This window comes from Littorina saxatilis, linkage group LG15, assembly GCF_037325665.1.
Source record: "Littorina saxatilis isolate snail1 linkage group LG15, US_GU_Lsax_2.0, whole genome shotgun sequence".
In the NCBI taxonomy this organism is placed as follows: Eukaryota; Metazoa; Mollusca; class Gastropoda; order Littorinimorpha; family Littorinidae; genus Littorina; species Littorina saxatilis.
In genome coordinates, this window is record NC_090259.1 from 14,728,556 (window position 1) to 14,751,856 (window position 23,301).

General features: G+C 38.6%; 2 protein-coding genes and 1 long non-coding RNA gene across 7 annotated transcripts in view; all 3 read left to right on the top strand.

The window, feature by feature from the left end:
• Window positions 1–6,211, top strand: part of LOC138948647 (F-box/WD repeat-containing protein 5-like) — a 15,367-nt gene extending 9,156 nt beyond the window's left edge. For all 3 annotated transcript variants that reach the window (XM_070320219.1, XM_070320220.1, XM_070320221.1), the window contains exons 7-8: window positions 3,398–3,604; window positions 4,289–6,211. In XM_070320219.1, coding sequence (XP_070176320.1) covers window positions 3,398–3,604; window positions 4,289–4,493 — 412 coding nt within the window. In that variant the 3' untranslated portion in view covers window positions 4,494–6,211. The remainder of the gene's footprint in view (window positions 1–3,397; window positions 3,605–4,288) is intronic.
• The window catches only part of LOC138948655 (uncharacterized), a 163,877-nt gene that overhangs the window by 12,333 nt on the left and 128,243 nt on the right, over window positions 1–23,301 (top strand). The gene's annotated exons all lie outside the window — the stretch shown is intronic.
• The window catches only part of LOC138948649 (F-box/WD repeat-containing protein 5-like), a 36,531-nt gene continuing 25,067 nt past the window's right edge, over window positions 11,838–23,301 (top strand). The window contains exon 1 of one of the 3 annotated variants that reach the window (XM_070320226.1): window positions 11,838–12,161. The gene's annotated coding sequence lies outside the window, so the exon portion shown is untranslated. The remainder of the gene's footprint in view (window positions 12,162–23,301) is intronic. The other 2 variants (XM_070320225.1, XM_070320223.1) reach the window with 2 other exon arrangements.

Sequence of the window (23,301 nt, forward strand, 5' to 3'; positions counted from 1 at the left end):
TTCAAAAGATACAGACTGTGACGATGACTCTGACGTCATTCACACATACCGAGAGGTCATTCATAGTTGTTCGGTCCGACTTCCGTCAAAAAGTAGATCTCTCAACAATGGCTGCCCCTGTGTTCAGATTTGTCAAGCGTGAGCACACAAAACGTGTTTGTTCTCTCCTGTGTTGAAGCTGTGAGACATAAATGAAATTTAAGTTGAGGAGTTTAGTTACAGGTCCCAAGACCGATCCCATTTTATTTTGATTCCACTGGCCTAGTCCACCTTTCTTGTTATAATAGATTTGCTATCAAGGGTCAAGGCCACTTCTCAAAAAGGACGCTACACGACAAGTTTTCATCATAAATGCTATTCAGACTTGGTCGTGTGACAGAGTTTTCTTCCACACTCGATTAGCTGATGTCTTACTCAGCCTGACGGCTTCGTTAGACAATCAACGTAATCTCGTGTGGAAGAAAACGTCTGTCACACGACTAAGTCTGAATAGCAGGTATTTCTTCGCGCTGTTTGTGAAAAGGTTGGAGGTAAGCCTGGACCTTTGTTTGAATATTACATGGTAAGAACCGCAATTGAGAACGCAGTTAAAAAGTCGCGTAAGGCAAAATTACTACATTTAGTCAAGCTGTCGAACTCACGGAATGAAACTGAACGCACTGCATTTTTTCACGAAGCTTCGTCAATCCCCGCGAGAAGAAAATCGCTCACTTTCCAAGTGCAAAACGCAGTGAAATTGACAAGCCAGAATAGCGCGGTAGCGTTCTGCGTTTAGCAGGAAAGCGCGCTTTTCAGTATTCTTGTTTTGAATACAACATATCATATCTATATGTTTTTGGAATCAGGAAATGATAAAGAATAAGATGAAATCATTTTTGGATCGATTTCTTAAATTTTAATCATAGTACCAATTAATCTACTTTCGTTAATTGTGATCACATTCTAAGAGTTAAAATGACATGTATAGATGTTTAGATTCAGAATTTGATGAAGAATACGATGCAATCAAATCTAGATCTGGTTGCACAATTTTGATTTTAATGACAACTTTAATGAGCAAACTCATTCATTAATGTTTAAGCCTCCAAGCTGAAATAAAATGCCAAAATCCGGGCTTCGTCGAAGATTACTTGAACAAAATTTCAACCAATTTGGTTGAAAATGAGAGCGTGACAGTGCCGCCTCAACTTACACAAAAAGCCGGATATGACGTCATCAAAGACATTTATCCAAAAAATAAGAAAAAAACAAACGTCTGGGGATATCATACTCAGGATCTCTCATGTAAAGTTTCATTAAGATCTGTCCAGTAGTTTTTTAAGAAACGCTACACACACAAACACACACACACACACACACACACACACACACACACACACACGCACACACACACATACACACACACACACACACACACACACACACACACACACCACGACCCTCGTCTCGATTCCCCCTCTATGTTAAAACATTTAGTCAAAACTTGACTAAATTAATGTAAAAACGAGAAATGGAATAATTTGTATAAATATTTTAAATACTGAAGTGTTGTTGAAACCCCGACAGATTCGCATAATGCTCACCCCAAAAAAGTAACCGAACCAATTGCAGTAAGATTTTGGAGAATTTTTTTTTAACGTTGGAATCAGGTTTATTTCTAAGACATTAGGGCTCACAAACGGAGATATCTTATTTTACAATCTTAATAAAAAAAACAAGTCGCGTAAGGCGAAAATACAACATTTAGTCAAGTAGCTGTCGAACTCACAGAATGAAACTGAACGCAATGCAACGCAGCAAGACCGTATACCCGTAGCATCGTCAGTCCACAGCTCATGGCAAAGGCAGTGAAATTGACAAGAAGAGCGGGGTAGTAGTTGCGCTTAGAAGGATAGCACGCTTTTCTGTACCTCTCTTCATTTTAACTTTCTGAGCGTGTTTTTAATCCAAACATATCATATCTATATGTTTTTGGAATCAGGAACCGACAAGGAATAAGATGAAAGTGTTTTTAAATTGATTTCGACAATTTAATTTTGATAATAATTTTTATATTTTTAATTTTCAGAGCTTGTTTTTAATCCAAATATAACATATTTATATGTTTTTGGAATCAGAAAGTGATGGAGAATAAGATGAACGTAAATTTGAATCGCTTTATAAAAATGTTTGGTTTTTTTTACAATTTTCAGATTTTTAATGACCAAAGTCATTAATTAATTTTTAAGCCACCAAGCTGAAATGCAATACCGAAGTCCGGGCTTCGTCGAAGATTACTTGACCAAAATTTCAACCAATTTGGTTGAAAAATGAGAGCGTGACAGTGCCGCCTCAACTTTCACGAAAAGCCGGATATGACGTCATCAAACACATTTATAAAAAAAAAAACGAAAACAACGTTCGGGGATATCAATCCCAGGAACTCTCATGGAACATTTCATAAAGATCGGTCCAGTAGTTTTGTCTGAATCGCTCTACACACACGCACGCACGCACACACACACACACACAAACTTGACTAAATGTAATTAAGATATTTATATGTGACCCTCCACAACGGAATGAGTCGCATGTCACCTTTGCATGATTTTCATATTTTTTACATTTTCCTAAAGAGTTTTTTTCTGTTCTATCCAGTAGTGAAACCCGTTTTAGAAAAGAGTGAAAACTGTTTGAGTTATAGGCCTGTGACTAAGGTGACCCTCACACTGTTACCAGACACTCCCCGGACTTATATTAAGCCTAGCGCAGAACCGCGCGAGGTGACATGCGACTCATTTCGTGGTGGAGGGTCACATATAAGGTAAAAGTAAATAAAATAATACATAAATAAATTTTTTTAAAAATCAATCAATCAGTTATTAAATCAATACATGGACAAATAGATAATTACATTAATTCATACATTGCTAAATGGAAAAACTAATGAATAAAAAAATTAAGAAATAAATTGATCGACAAATGCCTACAAAAATTTAACAGAACCTACTTATTAAAAATGGGTTTTTTAATTAACCATTATATTTATTACACTCGCCTAACTCTTCCCTTTTTTAAAAAAAACTTTTCTTAATTACCAGGAATACCTTTTTGTGAGTTTTAACTCAAACTGAAAACGGCAGTGTTTTGAGTAAGAATCCCAGACAGTAATTCTCATTGTGACGTCATTTTGCGTCTAATTTGGAGTGAATGACTGAAAGTTCTATCCACTAACTGTGAATTCTGCTTTAGCAAGTACGCCATATAATTGTGGATACAGATTTGTGTTGTTTTTGAAGATGGGTGCGGGTCGATTACAAACAAACATTTTAAAACGAGGGATGGAGAAAATTCTGAAAGTGATATCAAACGAGTGTTATGTATTTGTATTATGGTTTGTTTCTGCGTTTGTCCGCAGGTACCTCTATGTCAACTGTCGCAGATGGCTTGTTGAAGATGAAGACGAGGAAGAGATGAACACACCACCACTCTCCCAGGAGATCGATATCCATGTCTTTGACCTCTTGACCTTCACGAAAATCGACACTGTTTTGAGATCCCATAAAGCATCATTTTCAAACGCCGCCTTTATATATTTGAATGTTAACGATCTTTTCGTCGTCAGGTGAGTTGTGTGTGTGTGTGTGTGTGTGTGTGTGTGTGTGTGTGTGTGTGTGTGTGTGTGTGTGTGTGTGTGTCCCAGATACCTAAAGTTGGACACTACTTCTAGTGACTCTACGTTTATGTTGCTGTTGGTAGGGACAGTGATCGTGTTCGTGCTATTTGCCTTACCCTTTGACTGTTCCGTGCTGCCCACATCCCAAGACACCTGCTCGTGCAGCAAGTCTGCTCGTCAGCCCTTGGAGTTCATTGTTACTTGCGTGCTGCCTGGTTTGAGAGATGCCACAGAGACATATAGTTTGTTAGGGGCAAATTACACCTGCGCAGAGTCAGCGGCGCTGCATGCTGCGATTGGGATTATGACGAGAACTTGGCCTGTTTTCTTTATTATTATTATTATTATTATTATGAACATTTTTTATGCGCCTAATCTAAATATAGCCCTAGGCGCTTACATATTAATTTATGCAGCGTGTAGCGGGCTGTGAACAAAAGAATTGCCTCAATAATCTGCAATGCGTCGTCTGTGCCGCTGACTCTGCGCAAGTGTAATTTGCCCTCTACATAGACTCTTCGAAAAGTTGAAAACCTCATTTACCGCCTGCACAACAGGAAAAAAACCAAGAGAATAATTTACTATCCTATGTGTTTGAGTTAATTTGAATATATCTTACGTTCTACCTTTCAGTGGTGCGGAGGACAGCCAGGGCTACATGTGGGACCGTCATTACGGTGTTCACGTGCGTTGTTTCCCTCACGACAACGTGGTCAGCAGCTGTGCCTTCAACCCTGTGGACCCGGAGATGCTAGTCACCGCCAGTGACGACAACAAGATCAAAATCTGGAGGTCAAGGCGTCAGATGCGAGAAATGTACGAAAAGAAGTACATCTAAAAGTACGGGACTGCAACACCTGCAATTGTTGCTAACGAGAGTTGCCTGGAAGGGAGGGACAACTCTGATACTCTCTCTGGTTGAAGGAAAGCAACAAGAGAAGACTTTAACTGTAGCTTTTTCTTTGTTGTTCAAGGAAGTGACTGTTAACGTCCCTTATCATGATTGCAAAAGTATTTACCAGACGTCAAAACTTCTCACTTACTTTATCCTGCATGAGTAAGAGAAGAGGTTTTGTCAGGAAGAGGAGTAAGCCAACTAACTTTCTGATTGACCAGAGAAGGCTGATTTATCTACAGCTTCAGTTGGGTTTGTCGATCTTGTAATCGTAGATATCTTATGACTAAGAAGACCGGGAAAATCACAGCCCTCATTTTACACCAGTCGTATATCTTTAGTCTGTAGAGCAGCTTATTTTGAGCTTCGTAAGATCAGCACCATTCGCCACACACTCTCCTCTCAAACAACAAACACTCTTTTCTGTGCCTTTGTTCTTTCTAAACTTGACTACTGCAACTCTCTTCTCTCTGGCTGTCCTCTGTACCTCCTGCATAAACAACAAAAAGTCCAAAACTCGGCAGCACGCCTCATTCTGAAAGCACGAAAACGAGATCACGCAACACCACTTCTTCACACACTACACTGGTTACCTATTCAAGCCCGCATTGACTACAAACTGTCCACCCTCTGCTTTAACTTCTTTTCTGGCTCGTCTCCTGCTTACTTCTCTGAACTCCTCACCGTCTATTCTCCAGCAAGACAACTCCGTGCCTCTTCTGACTGTCGCATCCTCACCATTCCACACACCAAAACCAAAACATACGGACAACGCACTTTTACTTTCTGCGCACCCACACAATGGAATTCTCTCCCCTTTCACATCCGCCACTCTCAGTCACCCCAAGCATTCAAACGAGCACTTAAAACGCACCTCTTCAAGAAATACAACCCCTGATTTTGTTTTCTCAGTCCATCAGTAGGCTACATGTAGTGTATTTGTTGTTTTAGTGATAATGTGATAATGTATATAAACATCTAGGGCTGTTTTCAGTATTGTTGATAACATGTTCTGTTTGATTAAGGGTATTCAGCTGGTATTTCCTTGTTTTCACAACCTATTTTCATTCATGTTTTTATTACTTAGTTAGTGGAAGAATCTTTTGTAATGTAAGTTTGATGGTGTATGCTTTTAATTAAGCGTTGCTGACTATGAATGTAGATGTAAATGCTTGTATAACTGTGTTTTAATTTTAAATGTGTCAAGCGCAAAGAGCATAATTGTAAAGTTATGATGTTGCGCTATATAAATGCTCATTTATTATTATTATTATTATTATTATTATTATTATTATTATTATTATTATTATTATTATTATGTTGTTAACATATATGTCGACACCTGAAAGCCAACATAAAACGGAAATGAAGTGCACTAAAAAACTTTCTCTCGTGTAGAAATTTCGTCACGAAAATGTTACTCCGCGTATACTTGCCGTACGAGCTCCCCAATGACTCCCCAAAGAAAGAAAAACTATTCCCGCCACCAAATCTTCAATCCACAAAATGTTACTCCGAGTAAAAATATCCAAACGAGGTTTTTACTCTGGAGTACATATGTCGCAGAATACTTTGCTCTTGTATGACTTAAGAGAAACAGTAAATCCAGCATGAAAATGTGACATCACTGGTTGTTCATGGAATAAATAATTGATTGTTTCTTTGCTTGTCTGTTTGTCTCTTTGCTTGTTCTGTTTTTCTCTCAATATGTAAATGATTCTGTTGTTGTGTGTGTGTTTGTTTGTTTGAAAAATGAGGTGTTGGCAGTGCGGCCTCACCTTTTTTGAAAGCTGAATATCAAAACATCAAAGACATTCATCGAAAGCATGACAACAACACGTCTGGGAATATCATCTGGAAGAATGTGTATGTAAACTTACTGAAGTTTTATGAAAATATGTCCATTAGTTTACCGTCCATTAGTTTACCGGTAATAGCTGTACGTACGTGCAGCTATTACCGGTAAACTAATGGACAGATTTTCATAAAACTTTAGTAAGTTTACATACACATTCTTCCACACACACACACACACACACACACACACACACACACACACACACACATACACCCACAAACGCGCATTTACACACTTACACACAGTGATATATAAACATACCTACGCACGCGCGCACACACACACATACACACACACACACACACACACACACACACACACACACACACACACACTCTCTCTCTTGAGAGGCATCAAGCTAATGGAAGAACGCGCAGGCATTCAGCTAAATATATCTTGTAACCAGAAGGTGCATCACGATGCATAAGTCGTTTTAAAAGCGGTTTGGGTCATCTAAACTGGGTTGAATATCGGGCGGACTTTTCACATTGCTAACTTCTTGCCCATTTGACATCGCCAGCTTCAATCTGAAAAACTCAGTTCTCTTGAATGAGGATATCTCAACTATATCGCCAGAAATCTTAAAAATGATCACGAAAAAAACACCTCCGACGCTGGTCCCCAAAGGACGTGTGCAGCGATACTCTGAATGACGTCATCATGTTCATTGGCACCTTCTCGACGAGATACCACGCGATTTGGATAAAGAAGGTGTAACTTTTGCTAACCGTCACAGCAGAATAACAATAAGCTTAGCTTGTTGTGTGGTAACAAATGTTCATATCGTATTACACATGTCACCCTGTATTTCCGGAATAAATTTTGTTTAAACCAATAACAATGTAAAAGCATGCTCGATTGTATTCCAACCTTAGTAGGCTAACTGCTGTGACATACTAACAGATTCAACTAATTGTGAAGGAACCATACCACGCATTAATTAATCATTCATCTGCGTAGATAGACTACATTGAGATTAAAACTTGACGTACCTTGGCATAAAAAAGGCCTTTTCTTAAAAACAAATAAACAAACAAAAAACATAAGAAGAGGTAGTATGAATACGTTATACACCTCGTTATACACTAGTCTCAGTTCGCGGTAATGCAAGAGCTCTCTGATGCTCACATTTCTCATGATCCGTCAACTTTGACCAATATTTTTAATATCCACTGAGATCGAAACGAGGTGTGTATATACCTCTACTTATTGCTCAGTATCAATTGTGTTTAGCAAACGAAAAGTCGAAATGCCCCTCCGCAAGTAAAGATTGTGCGTGATTCAGATGGTGATTGATGTCAAATGGTTTTGTTTTTATCATTGATACTTATTGGTGTTCATACGTTCTTTGCTTGATTACCTTGATGCATACTGCTCATCAAATTCAATACAGTTTATCACTGGGAGCACATTTATCAATGTTTCTTGTTCTCTTCTGATGTATACATGATCTAATGGCGTCGTAAAGGATGAATTCAAAATTCAGCACACTTTACAACTTGATCAAAACCAAAACTGGCGTTTCATTCGCAGTGAGATGAGTCATAAAAGAATCATGCAGTGTCATAGACAACACAGTTCGACGCAAAAACGCACACATCAGATTGATCTTGACGTGAAGTGTCATATCACACATCAGATTGATCTTGACCGGCTGAAGTATGATATCACACGGCAGATTGATCTTGACGTGAAGTGTCATATCACACGGCAGAATTAACAAACAAAACTCTAATGTTGTCGAACATAGTGTCAAGACTTCACATTCAAGTACACATTTCTAAACACCGCCCGTCTCGGATTTAAGTTAAATCGAGCAAGGAAGAAATTTCACAGGCAATAATAAACCACCCAGACATTGGATTTTTCAAACTAGTGAGACGGCATTCCCTTCCTCTTTCACTGATTGACTCGGGTAGGCCAACATTATTCAATCGCTATTCAGGTGTTACTCAGAGAAACCACAACGAATGGAGAAACGAACTCCGAACATGACCAACGATCACTTCGAGTCGGTATGAATTATGTACTCACCAAGAACACTTTAAAACAAATTTAAAAGAAAAGATTCGGCAATACTTAGCCTATGTAAAAACTCTGAGCCTACCTATCTTTCGTAGCTTTGTATACAAATGAATCTAAGCAGATCGAATCAGACAGACAGCGATTGCAACTTGTATGTTAAAGGCACAGTAAGCCATCACAGAGCTCCCCGACCGTCTACATACAGTACAAGCATACTTCCATTTGAACGCTCACCGAACGGGAACATCCTGGCTGCTTTCTGTCGAGCGTGAGAAATGTTCAAAGAATTTATTTTCGTGGATGAGTCAGAGACTATAGAGTATACAGAGACGCGTCATCCTTCTTTGCGTTGCAATGAGACCGGCCAGCCCAGCGCGGGAAAAGAGCCACACCCTGCCGCACAAGGAAACTCGCGTTTCACGGCTGCTGTCGGCTGTGTTTATATCACGTTTATATTAACATACTGTCTGTTCTGTCCGGCTGACAGTGCTGCAAAAAGTAACTGGATGAAAAAATATGTTTGTTTGTGAAAATCTGTTTTAATTGACCATAAAAACACCGCAGAAAATGGAATAGCTTAAAATTAAATCAAATTTTCTTAGGCAATATTCGCTGCATCGCTGTAGTTATGCAAACATGATTCAAGTCAGTCTCTTTTCACGAACTAACCGTCGTTATTTTTGTGTGTTTTAATCAAATACAAATACATACTGAATACATGGTCAGTTAAGCCTGAGAAAATATGTCAGGAATAAATCGTTTAACGAAATAGTTCCCGGTTAAATCGGAAACTAAGGCATTTAGTCAATTTGGTGTCGTCCCAGCACATCGAAACTGAAATGTAAGGAAAACTGTAAAATACAGCAACTTAAACCAGATTCTTGTGACCAAGCTGACTTTAAAGAATCTTGATCGATCGATGATTTTCTTATTTCTTTTCAGTTGCTTCTTTCTTGTTCAGAAAGCTCTCTCTCTCTCTCTCTCTCTCTCTCTCTCTCTCTCTCTCTCTCTCTCTCTCTCTCTCTCTCTCTCTTATTATGGCAAGATTCCGAGGTGGAATAACAAAGCTATTTGTGCACGTTAATCGATATAAGAGATACGATGCGGATATGTTGTTATGCCCATTGTGCAGGGAAAGTAAGGAAGATGAGTTTTATTTTGTGCTTTGTTGCCCCGCACTTCGTGATTTGCGATGCCAGTTTATTCCTGCTAAGTTTTATAGAAACCCAAGTTTACACAAGTTTTCTATGCTTATGGCATCTGTAAATGAAGGTATTGTTCGAAAGTTGTCAGCTTATGTGTACAAAGCATTTCGGCTACGTAGTGTTATGTCTTAGTTCATGTAAGCCTACGGTATATTTTATTTGAAATGTAATGTCTTAGTTCGTGTATGATTTATTTCATTTGATTTGTGTGCAAATGTCATTATGTCATTGTATATATATATATGTTCACTTCCGTCACAACGGGGCTATGGCCTAAATAGTAAACAATCCAATCCAATCTCTCTCTCTCTCTCTCTCTCTCTCTCTCTCTCTCTCTCTCTCTCTCTCTCTCTCTCTCTCTCTGTCTACCCTCTTTGACCTTTACTCATTCAAAATGGTGTACAAGAACAACAACAACAATAGCCATCATCATCATCATCATCATCATCATCATCATCATCATCATCATCAAAACGTTTACAATCAAAATATTAATCATGATAATACTAACGTTCGAAGCTGCAAGCTGTTATCCGTTGTAGATCTACTCTATAACTCCGCGACGGCCGTGTCAATCAAACGAGATAGTTATGTCTACCCTAATCGATCACCGACCGTTCCAGACTTGGCATGCCGAAATGAGATAAAGTAGAGGAGAAATAAATCTTATACATGTGAAACTAGTAGTACCAACATGCACATCTTGGACCGGTTTGAGGCTGTTGAGTGTACAGTGTGTGTTTTCTGTTCCGGTAGAATAGATCTACACGCAGTTCGACGCTACAACTTTTACTGATTTTCCAACATTTAACGAGAGAAAAATTGAAGAAACAATCCTCACCTGCTCTCTTCCTTGGGAAATTTAAACATCCTGAAGCCTTTAGCATGTGCGTTTGAGCAATTGATGGCCGAACACCATGCCCCACTGCGTTTTCGCGTTGGCGCGGCAATGCTTGTGCAGCACGATATCACTACTGCTGTGGAAAGAGAAAGTAGTTTTTTCCATGTTTCCGCATGGTGGCGCCACTGGGCTTCCGGTCTCACTTTTCAGCGCCGTATGGAGCGTCTCTGTATACTCTATAGTCTCTGGATGAGTCCTCTACAGCAATGGCGCCTCGTTTTGGTGCTGGCTGCAATGAATATTCAATACCGGAAATCACGCCCGGACAGTAAGCCTCCCGTAAACCATCACAGATACTGTCAGGCTTTTACACACAGTACAAACACCCTTCCGTTTGAACGCTCACCAAACGGGAACATCCTAGGTGGCCTACGTAAAGAGCGAGCAATTTTTAAAGAATTAATTTTGCAGATTGTCTCGAACACTTTTTGGACCCATCCTGAACTCCGGTCAAAAATGAGTTACTTCCCTTCGGGTCTCATTCTATCGATGTAAACTTGCCATAGCTGTGGATGGATGATTATCAGAATGTTTTTGGACCGTGGTGCGTTTTTGCGCTAGACCTAACTTTTAAGATCTAAATAATAAATTCACAGCCTGTTACACAAACATTCTTTAATCATAAAAGAATTCTTTTTTCATCAAGACAAGATCCGTACAATTCGAAGTTGTGAAAGTTTGAAAACAGAAAAGCCCGGAAGCAGGGTCACGCAAGGGTCGTAGCAGACGACGGTTTATCAGTGCATATCGCCGTTCCTCTCAACAGTCAAAAACCATCGCTAGAGTTCTTGTGAACCACAGCCGTTTGTTTCGTGCATAAAAACGTGCTATTGTAGATGGGCTCACATCGAGTCGCATTCAAATGACTAACTGACGACTACATTGTGAAAAAGGGAAACTGGATCACACGGGTTCACGATGGCTCAGGGGTAAAATAAACCACGCACAAATAAATTCTTTGAAAATTGTTTGCTCTTTACGGAGGGCACCTAGGATGTTCTCAATCGGTGAGTGTTTAAATGAAAGGGTTTTGTACTGTGTGTAAAAGCCTGACCGTATCTGTGATGGTTTACCGGAGGCTTATTGAGCCCTTAACTGCAACATATAAATGGAATACGGATACAGACGCATGGTTGTCATTGCTTAAAAGTACTGAATGAAGAAATACTAGAACAGATTAGTACAAGGGACTGCAGCACTGGATCAAGTATAATACAGGGGAGGGGGGGCAAAATGAGGCACCCAGGCCCCTTGTGGGGTACAGGGGCGACTATACCAGTATCTCACGTCGTTAAGAAGCCACTAGGAATGTTAAAACATCATGCAAAATACCGACTGGGCTTGCACGGGTCTTTATCCTTCCGCTTCCGTATTTGTGCATTTAAACTTTGATACTCGCCGTTACGGGAACTCCCATTGACTAGTTCACAGCCCTAGTCTAAACTCAAATCTGACACATTGTCACGTTATGTCTCTGAATCGGTAGCTATAGATTGACTCAGAGACGACTAAAGGGAAGTGTTCGGGGAAGAAAAAACCATAGCCAAGTCGTTATCGTAAAGGCGAACTAAGGAGTAGAGCTGTTCCGAGACTGAGCGCAATCTTGTTTTTACGTTGGCCAGGTGAGTGTATAAGTTCGTTTCTGAGAGGACGTAAACTCCCCCTTCTAGTTCACAGTGTATAAGTCGGGGCTGCTACGTCAACTTACTTTTCAAGTTTGAACGTTGCTTCAAAACAAAAGTATTAATAGAGTCGTGCCCGTACCAAGTCGGACACTTAACCGCGACAGTCGTCCTCTGCATTTGTGTGTGTGCTTCCTGTTCGCGATGACTCGACTCAAACACGCTGTAGACACATAATATTCTGTATACAGTGTCTGTTGGTGCATATTACTCAATAATGTTTACAAACATAGTCTGTATACGATGTATGTTGGTGCTCATTACTCGCATGTTCTTAAGTATGTGTGTAGTTAGAGCCTATGCTTCGAAACGTGTATATGTTTCAGTATACATGCCGGTCTCTGTGTCTGCTTAGTTCAATCTTTCTTCATAAAACCCCAGGGAAAGGCAGGTCTACAGTTTTCATACTATAAAAATGTATGCCGCACAATGTTGTTGTTATTTTCCGAGTCAACTTAAAGAAATACAAAACAAGTCGCGTAAGGCGAAAATACAACATTTAGTCAAGTAGCTGTCGAACTCACAGAATGAAACTGAACGCAATGCCATTTTTCAGCAAGACCGTATACTTGTAGCATCGTCAGTCCACCGCTCATGGCAAAGGCAGTGAAATTGACAAGAAGAGCGGGGTAGTAGTTGCGCTAAGAAGGATAGCACGCTTTTCTGTACCTCTCTTTGTTTTAACTTTCTGAGCGTGTTTTTAATCCAAACATATCATATCTATATGTTTTTGGAATCAGAAACCGACAAGGAATAAGATGAAAGTGTTTTTAAATTGATTTCGACAATTTAATTTTGATAATAATTTTTATATATTTAATTTTCAGAGCTTGTTTTAAATCCAAATAATTATAACATATTTATATGTTTTTGGAATCAGAAAATGATGGAGAATAAGATGAACGTAAATTTGGATCGTTTTATAAATTTTTATTTTTTTTTACAATTTTCAGATTTTTAATGACCAAAGTCATTAATTAATTTTTAAGCCACCACGCTGAAATGCAATACCGAAGTCCGGGCTTTGTCGAAGATTACTTGACCAAAATTTCAACCAATTTGGTTGAAAAATGAGGGCGTGACAGTGCCGCCTCAACTTTCACGAAAAGCCGGATATGACGTCATCAAAGACATTTATCAAAAAAATGAAAAAAACGTTGGGGGATTTCATACCCAGGAATTCTCATGTCAAATTTCATAAAGATCGGTCCAGTAGTTTAGTCTGAATCGCTCTACACACACACACACACACACGCACATACACCACGACCCTCGTCTCGATTCCCCCCTCTACGTTAAAACATTTAGTCAAAACTTGACTAAATGTAAAAAACGTTACTTCGGTTTTGTTGGTTCGTTTGTCTGTCCGTTCGTTTGTTTATTTGTTCGAAACTGTAGCCCTGCTGGATACACTTCAGTCGAGTTATGGCTAAGCTCACGCTACTGCATTGAGATTGAACAAGTCGCGTAAGGCGAAAATACAACATTTAGTCAAGTAGCTGCCATTTTTCAGCAAGACCGTATACTCGTAGCATCGTCAGTCCACCGCTCATGGCAAAGGCAGTGAAATTGACAAGAAGAGCGGGGTAGTAGTTGCGCTAAGAAGGATAGCACGCTTTTCTGTACCTCTCTTTGTTTTAACTTTCTGAGCGTGTTTTTAATCCAAACATATCATATCTATATGTTTTTGGAATCAGGAACCGACAAGGAATAAGATGAAAGTGTTTTTAAATTGATTTGGACAATTTAATTTTGATAATAGTTTTTATATATTTAATTTTCAGAGCTTGTTTTTAATCCGAATATAACATATTTATATGTTTTTGGAATCAGCAAATGAGGGAGAATAAGATAAACGTAAATTTGGATCGTTTTATAAATTTTTATTTTTTTTTACAATTTTCAGATTTTTAATGACCAAAGTCATTAATTAATTTTTAAGCCACCAAGCTGAAATGCAATACCGAACCCCGGGCTTCGTCGAAGATTACTTGACCAAAATTTCAACCAATTTGGTTGAAAAATGAGGGCGTGACAGTGCCGCCTCAACTTTCACGAAAAGCCGGATATGACGTCATCAAAGACATTTATCAAAAAAATGAAAAAAAACGTTCGGGGATTTCATACCCAGGAACTCTCATGTCAAATTTCATAAAGATCGGTCCAGTAGTTTAGTCTGAATCGCTCTACACACACACACACACGCACACACGCACACACACACACACGCACATACACCACGACCCTCGTTTCGATTCCCCCTCGATGTTAAAATATTTAGTCAAAACTTGACTAAATATAAAAACTTGACTAAATGTAAAAAGGTAGGCAGGCCCACCTCTAGAAAATCAGTCAAGTGCGTATGCAGTCTCATATCGACACGATTGGGACGCGTGTTGTGCATTCAAACGTCCGAGTTGGTTTTCCATTATATCGGGTTATGTAAATTGCTTCCTTGTCAGCTTGAAGTTAGATCCGGGACGGGTGCTGACTGAGAATGAATGCCTGAATGTGGGTTGTAAACATTTTATTTTACATGTATAGCTGGAGCGAGTTTTATTTTGCTGAGAGGGTGGATATGATACTTCACGTCAAGGTAAATTCCATATGCGCGTTTTTGAGCCAAGCTGTGCAACGACACTGATTATTTTTAAACAAGTACGGCTAGGGGGACCATTCATCTCCATGCGTTTAAAACGACATAATCATGGCAGGTGTTAATGAAGTTGGGGAGTTTGTGGAATTGTTTTATTTGTCGTTTCCAAAGCGTAAACCAGAGGGGCACTTGAGACACTGCCAAAAGTGCTCTCATGAACAAAATGTATAAAATGTAATTAACGATATGCATTATTAAATGAAACCAATAATACATGATCACCAGTAGGTAACAATGACAAGATAAGAGTGACTGAATACAAATATCTCGGTACAGTCATTGACAACAAACTAAATTTCTCCTCAAACACTAAAGCTATCCACAAGAAGTGTCAGTCAAGAATCTACTGCTTACAAAAGCTCAGAAGTCTGAACATCAACAGCCGCATCCTCCAAACATTCTATACTTCATTCATTGAATCCATTCTCACTTTCTCTTTCATCTGCTGGTATGGAGGTCTGTGTGTGAAGAGTAAGAATGTGCTTGGGCGGGTGGTGAACACATGTGGTAAGATTGTGGGGGTGAGACAGGGAGGACTGACTGTGCTGTATGAACGACGTGTGGTGCGAAAGGCCCGCTGCATCATCCAGGATAGTAGTCATGTGCTCGCTCACCACTTTGAGATCTTGCCCTCAGGACGTCGCCTCCGCACTCCCAGATTCCGCACGCTCAGAACTAAGAACAGTTTTATTCCAAAGTCAATTGGCTTTTTAAATACCTAAGTTAATTAAAACTAGTATGTGTGCCGGTGAACATATGCACTGATTTCTGTGATGAATATTTTTTATATTCTTTGATGTGCACCCTTATGCTGAGTGTGATAACCCTCGAATGACTAGTCCTGTGATAAATATTGTTCAATGACATATCTAGTCCTGTGATAATGATAGTTTTTAGCGGTAAACTTTTAGCTAAAGCTGACGGCAATTAACCTCTTTGGAATCATGTTACTATTCCTGTTAGTGTACATATGCGTGCGCGAGTGTAGTATGCTTCGTATGGTATTTTTATCTGTTGTCTTATTATTTGTTTTGTCTTTTAATGTGCACCACACTGAAATTTCTCTGTATGAGATAATAAAGTATTCGTATTCGTATTCGTATTCATAAACACGTTTTCAAATTGAAATCTTTCACCTAAAACGACGCTAGAGTCCTTAGGCCAATGACAACAGGCTCTTTGTTTCTGATTCCCCGACCGACCCGCTTTGTTTTTACTATCATGCCAGGGGGTATGGGTAATTGTTCTGTCCATCCCTGCAGCAGACAAGGATGCGTCCATGTTATAAAGATGTAACTGGTCCAGTCGGGTCTTGTACAATATTACCTCACATCACCCAGTGATACCAAAGAAAAATGAACAGTATGAGAGAGAGAAAGGGAGAATGTACGTTCTGGCTCACCGATTCCGACAGACCCTAAATATTAACGCAAAATAGGCTTCTGGACTAAACTTTTACTAAAATGAAACATGCGACAAAATCAGAAAAATACTGCATAAATCCATACCAAAAAAAAATACAGTAAAGTAAGGTTGTTTTGAACCAATGCCGGGTCTGTCGGAATCAGTAACCCAGAACGTACATTCTCCCTTTCTCTTATACAACATTCTTAAGCTCAATACGCTCAATACTTTACTTCATATGTTCTTTCACTGTTAGAATTATATCTGATACATGCAATGTGACTGTCTAAACGAATAGTTAACTCTTTACAAGTGATTCTATTTTTACTTTTTCTTCCCGTCCTATTTGAATCCCCTTTTTTAAAAACTGCTTTTTCAGATCTTCTATATCGATTGGCTTGTTATATTCAGCTCGTGTTTTTGTTTGAATACTTGCTTTCTTACTTTTGTAGTCATCAAAGTCTGTTTGTATCTGTTTGAATTCTTCGTCAGAAACTTTTGAATCTTCAAGTGCTTTACTGATAGACAGTTTTAGGCTAGACAATTTTGATGATGCAAGAGTGGAAATGGATTCGTGTTTTTCAAGCTTTTTCACAATTTTTTTCATTATAGCTGATGCTATAAATGATAAACCACCAACTGCTGCTGCGACACCACCTAGGATTAGAGAAACTGGAGTCCCTACTCCGGTAGCTAACAGAATTGTTCCCGTTACACCTGCAGCTGATGCAAGGATAGTAGAACCAGTGCTGGCATTAGAAAGGCTGTTGTAAGTTGTTGAGTACTTACGTCTAGCGCGAGAATATTTTTCTAATTCATCTTCTAGTTGTTTTTGTATATTACTAATGTGTGCCAGTCTGAATTGTTGACTTTCTGCTGCACTTTCATCAATATTAGGATAAAGCTTCACACTGCTAGTCATCTTTTAATGCAAAATATAAAATAGTTATCTTAATTCTCACTGGCCAGTGTTTCTGCTAAGCTTTGAAGCTGTTCATTGCTTAACACCTTATCTGTATAGTAGAAAGCAATCAAATCAAGATAAGTAAGATTAATACTTCTTATTTCTGTTAAATTATTTATATCTGCGTTAACAACAACATTTTGGTTTGACGTCTGTTTTTTTATTGTGTTAGAATCCTTTTGAACAGCAATAAATACTCTGACTTCTTCAACATTTAATGGTCTCCAGTTGAGATTTATTCCTCTCATTAGAACAGTGTTTGTGGTTTCTTCCCTTTTCCTGACAACTATATCAAATATCATAGTTGCATTCTGCCCTATTGGAAGCTTGGGTATAAAATCGACAATGGTGTCAGCGTCCTTTTCAACACTTTGTTTTCTGTGAATGAGATAGTTGTTCTTATGGAAAGGTTTAACTGCAACTTCTCCCCTGCTGTTAATCGCAGGAACAAGGCTAACAATTAGTGGTTTAGCATTGATTGACTTACGGAATGTGTCGTCTTTTCCAACAAGAGTGTATGGACTCACAAATTCAAACTTCATTTCCCAGTCAATCTTTTTCATAACAGGACTAAGTACCCATTTTTTATTCTGATGTTTCCACATGTAGAATGTGTCATCGACAATTGGATCAGGTACATTAACATCACGGATTTGACCTAGTTTGAGGAATCTTGGTTTCTTTTCATCGTCGATTTCCTTTCTCTTGTAATGACCAGTGTCTGTAAACTCGAATGCATACACTGCACCAACTTCAGCATTGCTCTCAAAGTCGATAGCGTCTGCTAAATCTTTCAACTCTATAGTTGAACATGCAACAGGATAAGCTATTGTAGGTCCACTCGACATTTTAATACTCAATATTTTATGGAACTATTTCCAATGTAATGTTAAACAAACAATCAACTGGTTGTCCACTTTGATTTTTCAGATCAATGTGTAGGAATTCATGACACCCTTCCTCCAAGTCCTTGAACTGAAGTGTCTTAAATGTTGGCACGTGCATTTTACAAAAAGAGGCATCACTCGGTGGAAGAATCCTAAGCAGATCAGAACGCTGATCATTAAACAGATTATAGGATGTGTTAAGCTCTCTCATGTGAACAAACAGTACACTGTTAACATCCATGTCAATGGGACGTGTTCCCTTGTATATTTTTGTAATTCCAAGCATATCAAGGAGTTTGGTTGGAAACTCAATGTTTACTTCTCTAGTTTTGGGCATAGTAAGAGTAGCAATGAGACTTGCATGATTTAAACTCGCTGTAATACCTACTGGAGCAAACAATTCTTTCTCTAAAGTGCAGAAGTCATAGTAACCATCTTCTACAGAATGTGTTTTACCATTAATTCTAACCCAGTTGTTAGCCTTTTTTTACTGATATTATACCAAGTAACCTTGTACATAATTTCATGCAGTGCAACTTTCATTCCTCCATTTTGATTGTTGATAGGGGTTGCAAGTTTAACTGGCACACTAGTCTTCACATTTGTTAGTGTGATAAACATTTTTTATTCAACAACAAAAATGAGTCAGTATAAATTCAACAAAGACGTTAAATACAAAACTGGACCATATTACAATCCAAAGACTATTTCTTTCCATGAGTTGGACTTTGCTGTAACAGAAACAGAATCCATTCGCGTTAAAGTGCCTGACCCATTCCATTCTTACCTAAATCCCCCAATCAAAAATGATAGTGTTCCAAAGATGTGGAACTCTCACCCAATTCAGTTCTATCAGAATCAGTTAAACTTTGCAATATTCTGTGCAACCACAGGATGTGGAGTGTCCTATGCAGACCACATGAATAATTCAAACTTACTGACAAAGTGTGTGTACACATTTCACGTTTACTATCAGTGCAGGAGAATCTTGTCTGAACTTCAGGCACCAATGCCGCATGAAAAGAGCTGGAACCCATTCAACAATAGGATAAACATGAAAGTGTATGAGCGTCTCTGCAATGAATTCAATATAGATTTTAAGACCGACTTTAGGCAAAAGCAAGACAAAAACCATGGCATGGGAACACTATATTTATGGGGTGTCCACAGGAGGTATAATTTTGATTACTGGCCAGGGAGAGAAAGGGAGAATGTACGTTCTGGCTCACTGATTCCGACAGACCCTAAATATTAACGCAAAATAGGCTTCTGGACTAAACTTTTACTAAAATGAAACATGCGACAAAATCAGAAAAATACTGCATAAATCCATACAAAAAAAAATATAGTAAAGTAAGGTTGTTTTGAACCAATGCCGGGTCTGTCGGAATCAGTAACCCAGAACGTACATTCTCCCTTTCTCTTATACAACATTCTTAAGCTCAATACGCTCTCTCATTTACAAACTTTACTTCATATGTTCTTTCACTGTTAGAATTATATCTGATACATGCAATGTGACTGTCTAAACGAATAGTTAACTCTTTACAAGTGATTCTATTTTTACTTTTTCTTCCCGTCCTATTTGAATCCCCTTTTTTAAAAACTGCTTTTTCAGATCTTCTATATCGATTGGCTTGTTATATTCAGCTCGTGTTTTTGTTTGAATACTTGCTTTCTTACTTTTGTAGTCATCAAAGTCTGTTTGTATCTGTTTGAATTCTTCGTCAGAAACTTTTGAATCTTCAAGTGCTTTACTGATAGACAGTTTTAGGCTAGACAATTTTGATGATGCAAGAGTGGAAATGGATTCGTGTTTTTCAAGCTTTTTCACAATTTTTTTCATTATAGCTGATGCTATAAATGATAAACCACCAACTGCTGCTGCGACACCACCTAGGATTAGAGAAACTGGAGTCCCTACTCCGGTAGCTAACAGAATTGTTCCCGTTACACCTGCAGCTGATGCAAGGATAGTAGAACCAGTGCTGGCATTAGAAAGGCTGTTGTAAGTTGTTGAGTACTTACGTCTAGCGCGAGAATATTTTTCTAATTCATCTTCTAGTTGTTTTTGTATATTACTAATGTGTGCCAGTCTGAATTGTTGACTTTCTGCTGCACTTTCATCAATATTAGGATAAAGCTTCACACTGCTAGTCATCTTTTTAATGCAAAATATAAAATATTTATCTTAATTCTCACTGGCCAGTGTTTCTGCTAAGCTTTGAAGCTGTTCATTGCTTAACACCTTATCTGTATAGTAGAAAGCAATCAAATCAAGATAAGTAAGATTAATACTTCTTATTTCTGTTAAATTATTTATATCTGCGTTAACAACAACATTTTGGTTTGACGTCTGTTTTTTTATTGTGTTAGAATCCTTTTGAACAGCAATAAATACTCTGACTTCTTCAACATTTAATGGTCTCCAGTTGAGATTTATTCCTCTCATTAGAACAGTGTTTGTGGTTTCTTCCCTTTTCCTGACAACTATATCAAATATCATAGTTGCATTCTGCCCTATTGGAAGCTTGGGTATAAAATCGACAATGGTGTCAGCGTCCTTTTCAACACTTTGTTTTCTGTGAATGAGATAGTTGTTCTTATGGAAAGGTTTAACTGCAACTTCTCCCCTGCTGTTAAACGCAGGAACAAGGCTAACAATTAGTGGTCCAGCATTGATTGACTTACGGAATGTGTCGTCTTTTCCAACAAGAGTGTATGGACTCACAAATTCAAACTTCATTTCCCAGTCAATCTTTTTCATAACAGGACTAAGTACCCATTTTTTATTCTGATGTTTCCACATGTAGAATGTGTCATCGACAATTGGATCAGGTACATTAACATCACGGATTTGACCTAGTTTGAGGAATCTTGGTTTCTTTTCATCGTCGATTTCCTTTCTCTTGTAATAACCGGTGTCTGTAAACTCGAATGCATACACTGCACCAACTTCAGCATTGCTCTCAAAGTCGATAGCGTCTGCTAAATCTTTCAACTCTATAGTTGAACATGCAACAGGATAAGCTATTGTAGGTCCACTCGACATTTTAATACTCAATATTTTATGGAACTATTTCCAATGTAATGTTAAACAAACAATCAACTGGTTGTCCACTTTGATTTTTCAGATCAATGTGTAGGAATTCATGACACCCTTCCTCCAAGTCCTTGAACTGAAGTGTCTTAAATGTTGGCACGTGCATTTTACAAAAAGAGGCATCACTCGGTGGAAGAATCCTAAGCAGATCAGAACGCTGATCATTAAACAGATTATAGGATGTGTTAAGCTCTCTCATGTGAACAAACAGTACACTGTTAACATCCATGTCAATGGGACGTGTTCCCTTGTATATATTTGTAATTCCAAGCATATCAAGGAGTTTGGTTGGAAACTCAAATGATCTGTTTACTTCTCTAGTTTTGGGCATAGTAAGAGTAGCAATGAGACTTGCATGATTTAAACTCGCTGTAATACCTACTGGAGCAAACAATTCTTTCTCTAAAGTGCAGAAGTCATAGTAACCATCTTCTACAGAATGTGTTTTACCATTAATTCTAACCCAGTTGTTAGCCTTTTTTTTACTGATATTATACCAAGTAACCTTGTACATAATTTCATGCAATGCAACTTTCATTCCTCCATTTTGATTGTTGATAGGGTTTGCAAGTTTAACTGGCACACCAGTCTTCACATTTGTTAGTGTGATAAACATTTTTTATTCAACAACAAAAATGAGTCAGTATAAATTCAACAAAGACGTTAAATACAAAACTGGACCATATTACAATCCAAAGACTATTTCTTTCCATGAGTTGGACTTTGCTGTAACAGAAACAGAATCCATTCGCGTTAAAGTGCCTGACCCATTCCATTCTTACCTAAATCCCCCAATCAAAAATGATAGTGTTCCAAAGATGTGGAACTCTCACCCAATTCAGTTCTATCAGAATCAGTTAAACTTTGCAATATTCTGTGCAACCACAGGATGTGGAGTGTCCTATGCAGACCACATGAATAATTCAAACTTACTGACAAAGTGTGTGTACACATTTCACGTTTACTATCAGTGCAGGAGAATCTTGTCTGAACTTCAGGCACCAATGCCGCATGAAAAGAGCTGGAACCCATTCAACAATAGGATAAACATGAAAGTGTATGAGCGTCTCTGCAATGAATTCAATATAGATTTTAAGACCGACTTTAGGCAAAAGCAAGACAAAAACCATGGCATGGGAACACTATATTTATGGGGTGTCCACAGGAGGTATAATTTTGATTACTGGCCAGGTCATACATCTTTTTCTTCAAATGTGCAGGTACAGTTAGGATCAATAGAACAAGAGCACCACAATGCATGGACTACTTTTATATTAGACACCGGCAAAGGTTTCACTGGATCAGGTGTTGAAAGGATCAATGAATCTATCCGAACATATGCGTGGTGCTTGCTAGGCTCGCAGGCACAGACACGATCAAACATAATGAGAACAAGCACAGGGTTTGGTGCACAGAAACAGTTGTTATCAAATTTAGAAGATGTCATAAACTCTGCAGTTGATCTGCCTTCCAGCATCAAAAGGTATCAAGACTCTCTCCGTTATGCAAGATCAAAAGTTGACTTTGCTGTTGGTAACGGCCTTTACATGTTACCTTCTGATCTCCAGCTGCAGATTGGAACAATAACAAATTATAACAATGAAATCATTATTGCTAGTGACACCCAGCCGCTTGGAAAGGGTGAAGAACTGAATTCAGAAATCAGAACGATGTTACAGCCATATCACAATGAACAGAAACAAAGCGTGACAAGTGAAGATCACGCTGCAGGTGAAGATCATTCTGTCACTAGTGATGATCAAGCTGTTAGTATTAGTGATGATCATGAATCGCAGAAGACTGCTCTAGTAATTGGTGGAGTGGGTGTAGGCTTACTTTTGCTTTATTCTCGTTAGCAGAACACCTGCAATTAAAACTATTAGAGTCCAGAGATGTTCAGCCATGAAACCAACAACTTTACCTGCAAAAGATAACAGCCAGCTAACAATTGAACCAATGATTCCTGGAAGTGCATCCAAAGCTTTTGCTGCTAGTTTCTTTAATAGTTCTGCAATGTGTTTGAGTTGTTTCTTTACCCATCCCGGATCAGATGGAGATGAAGGTGG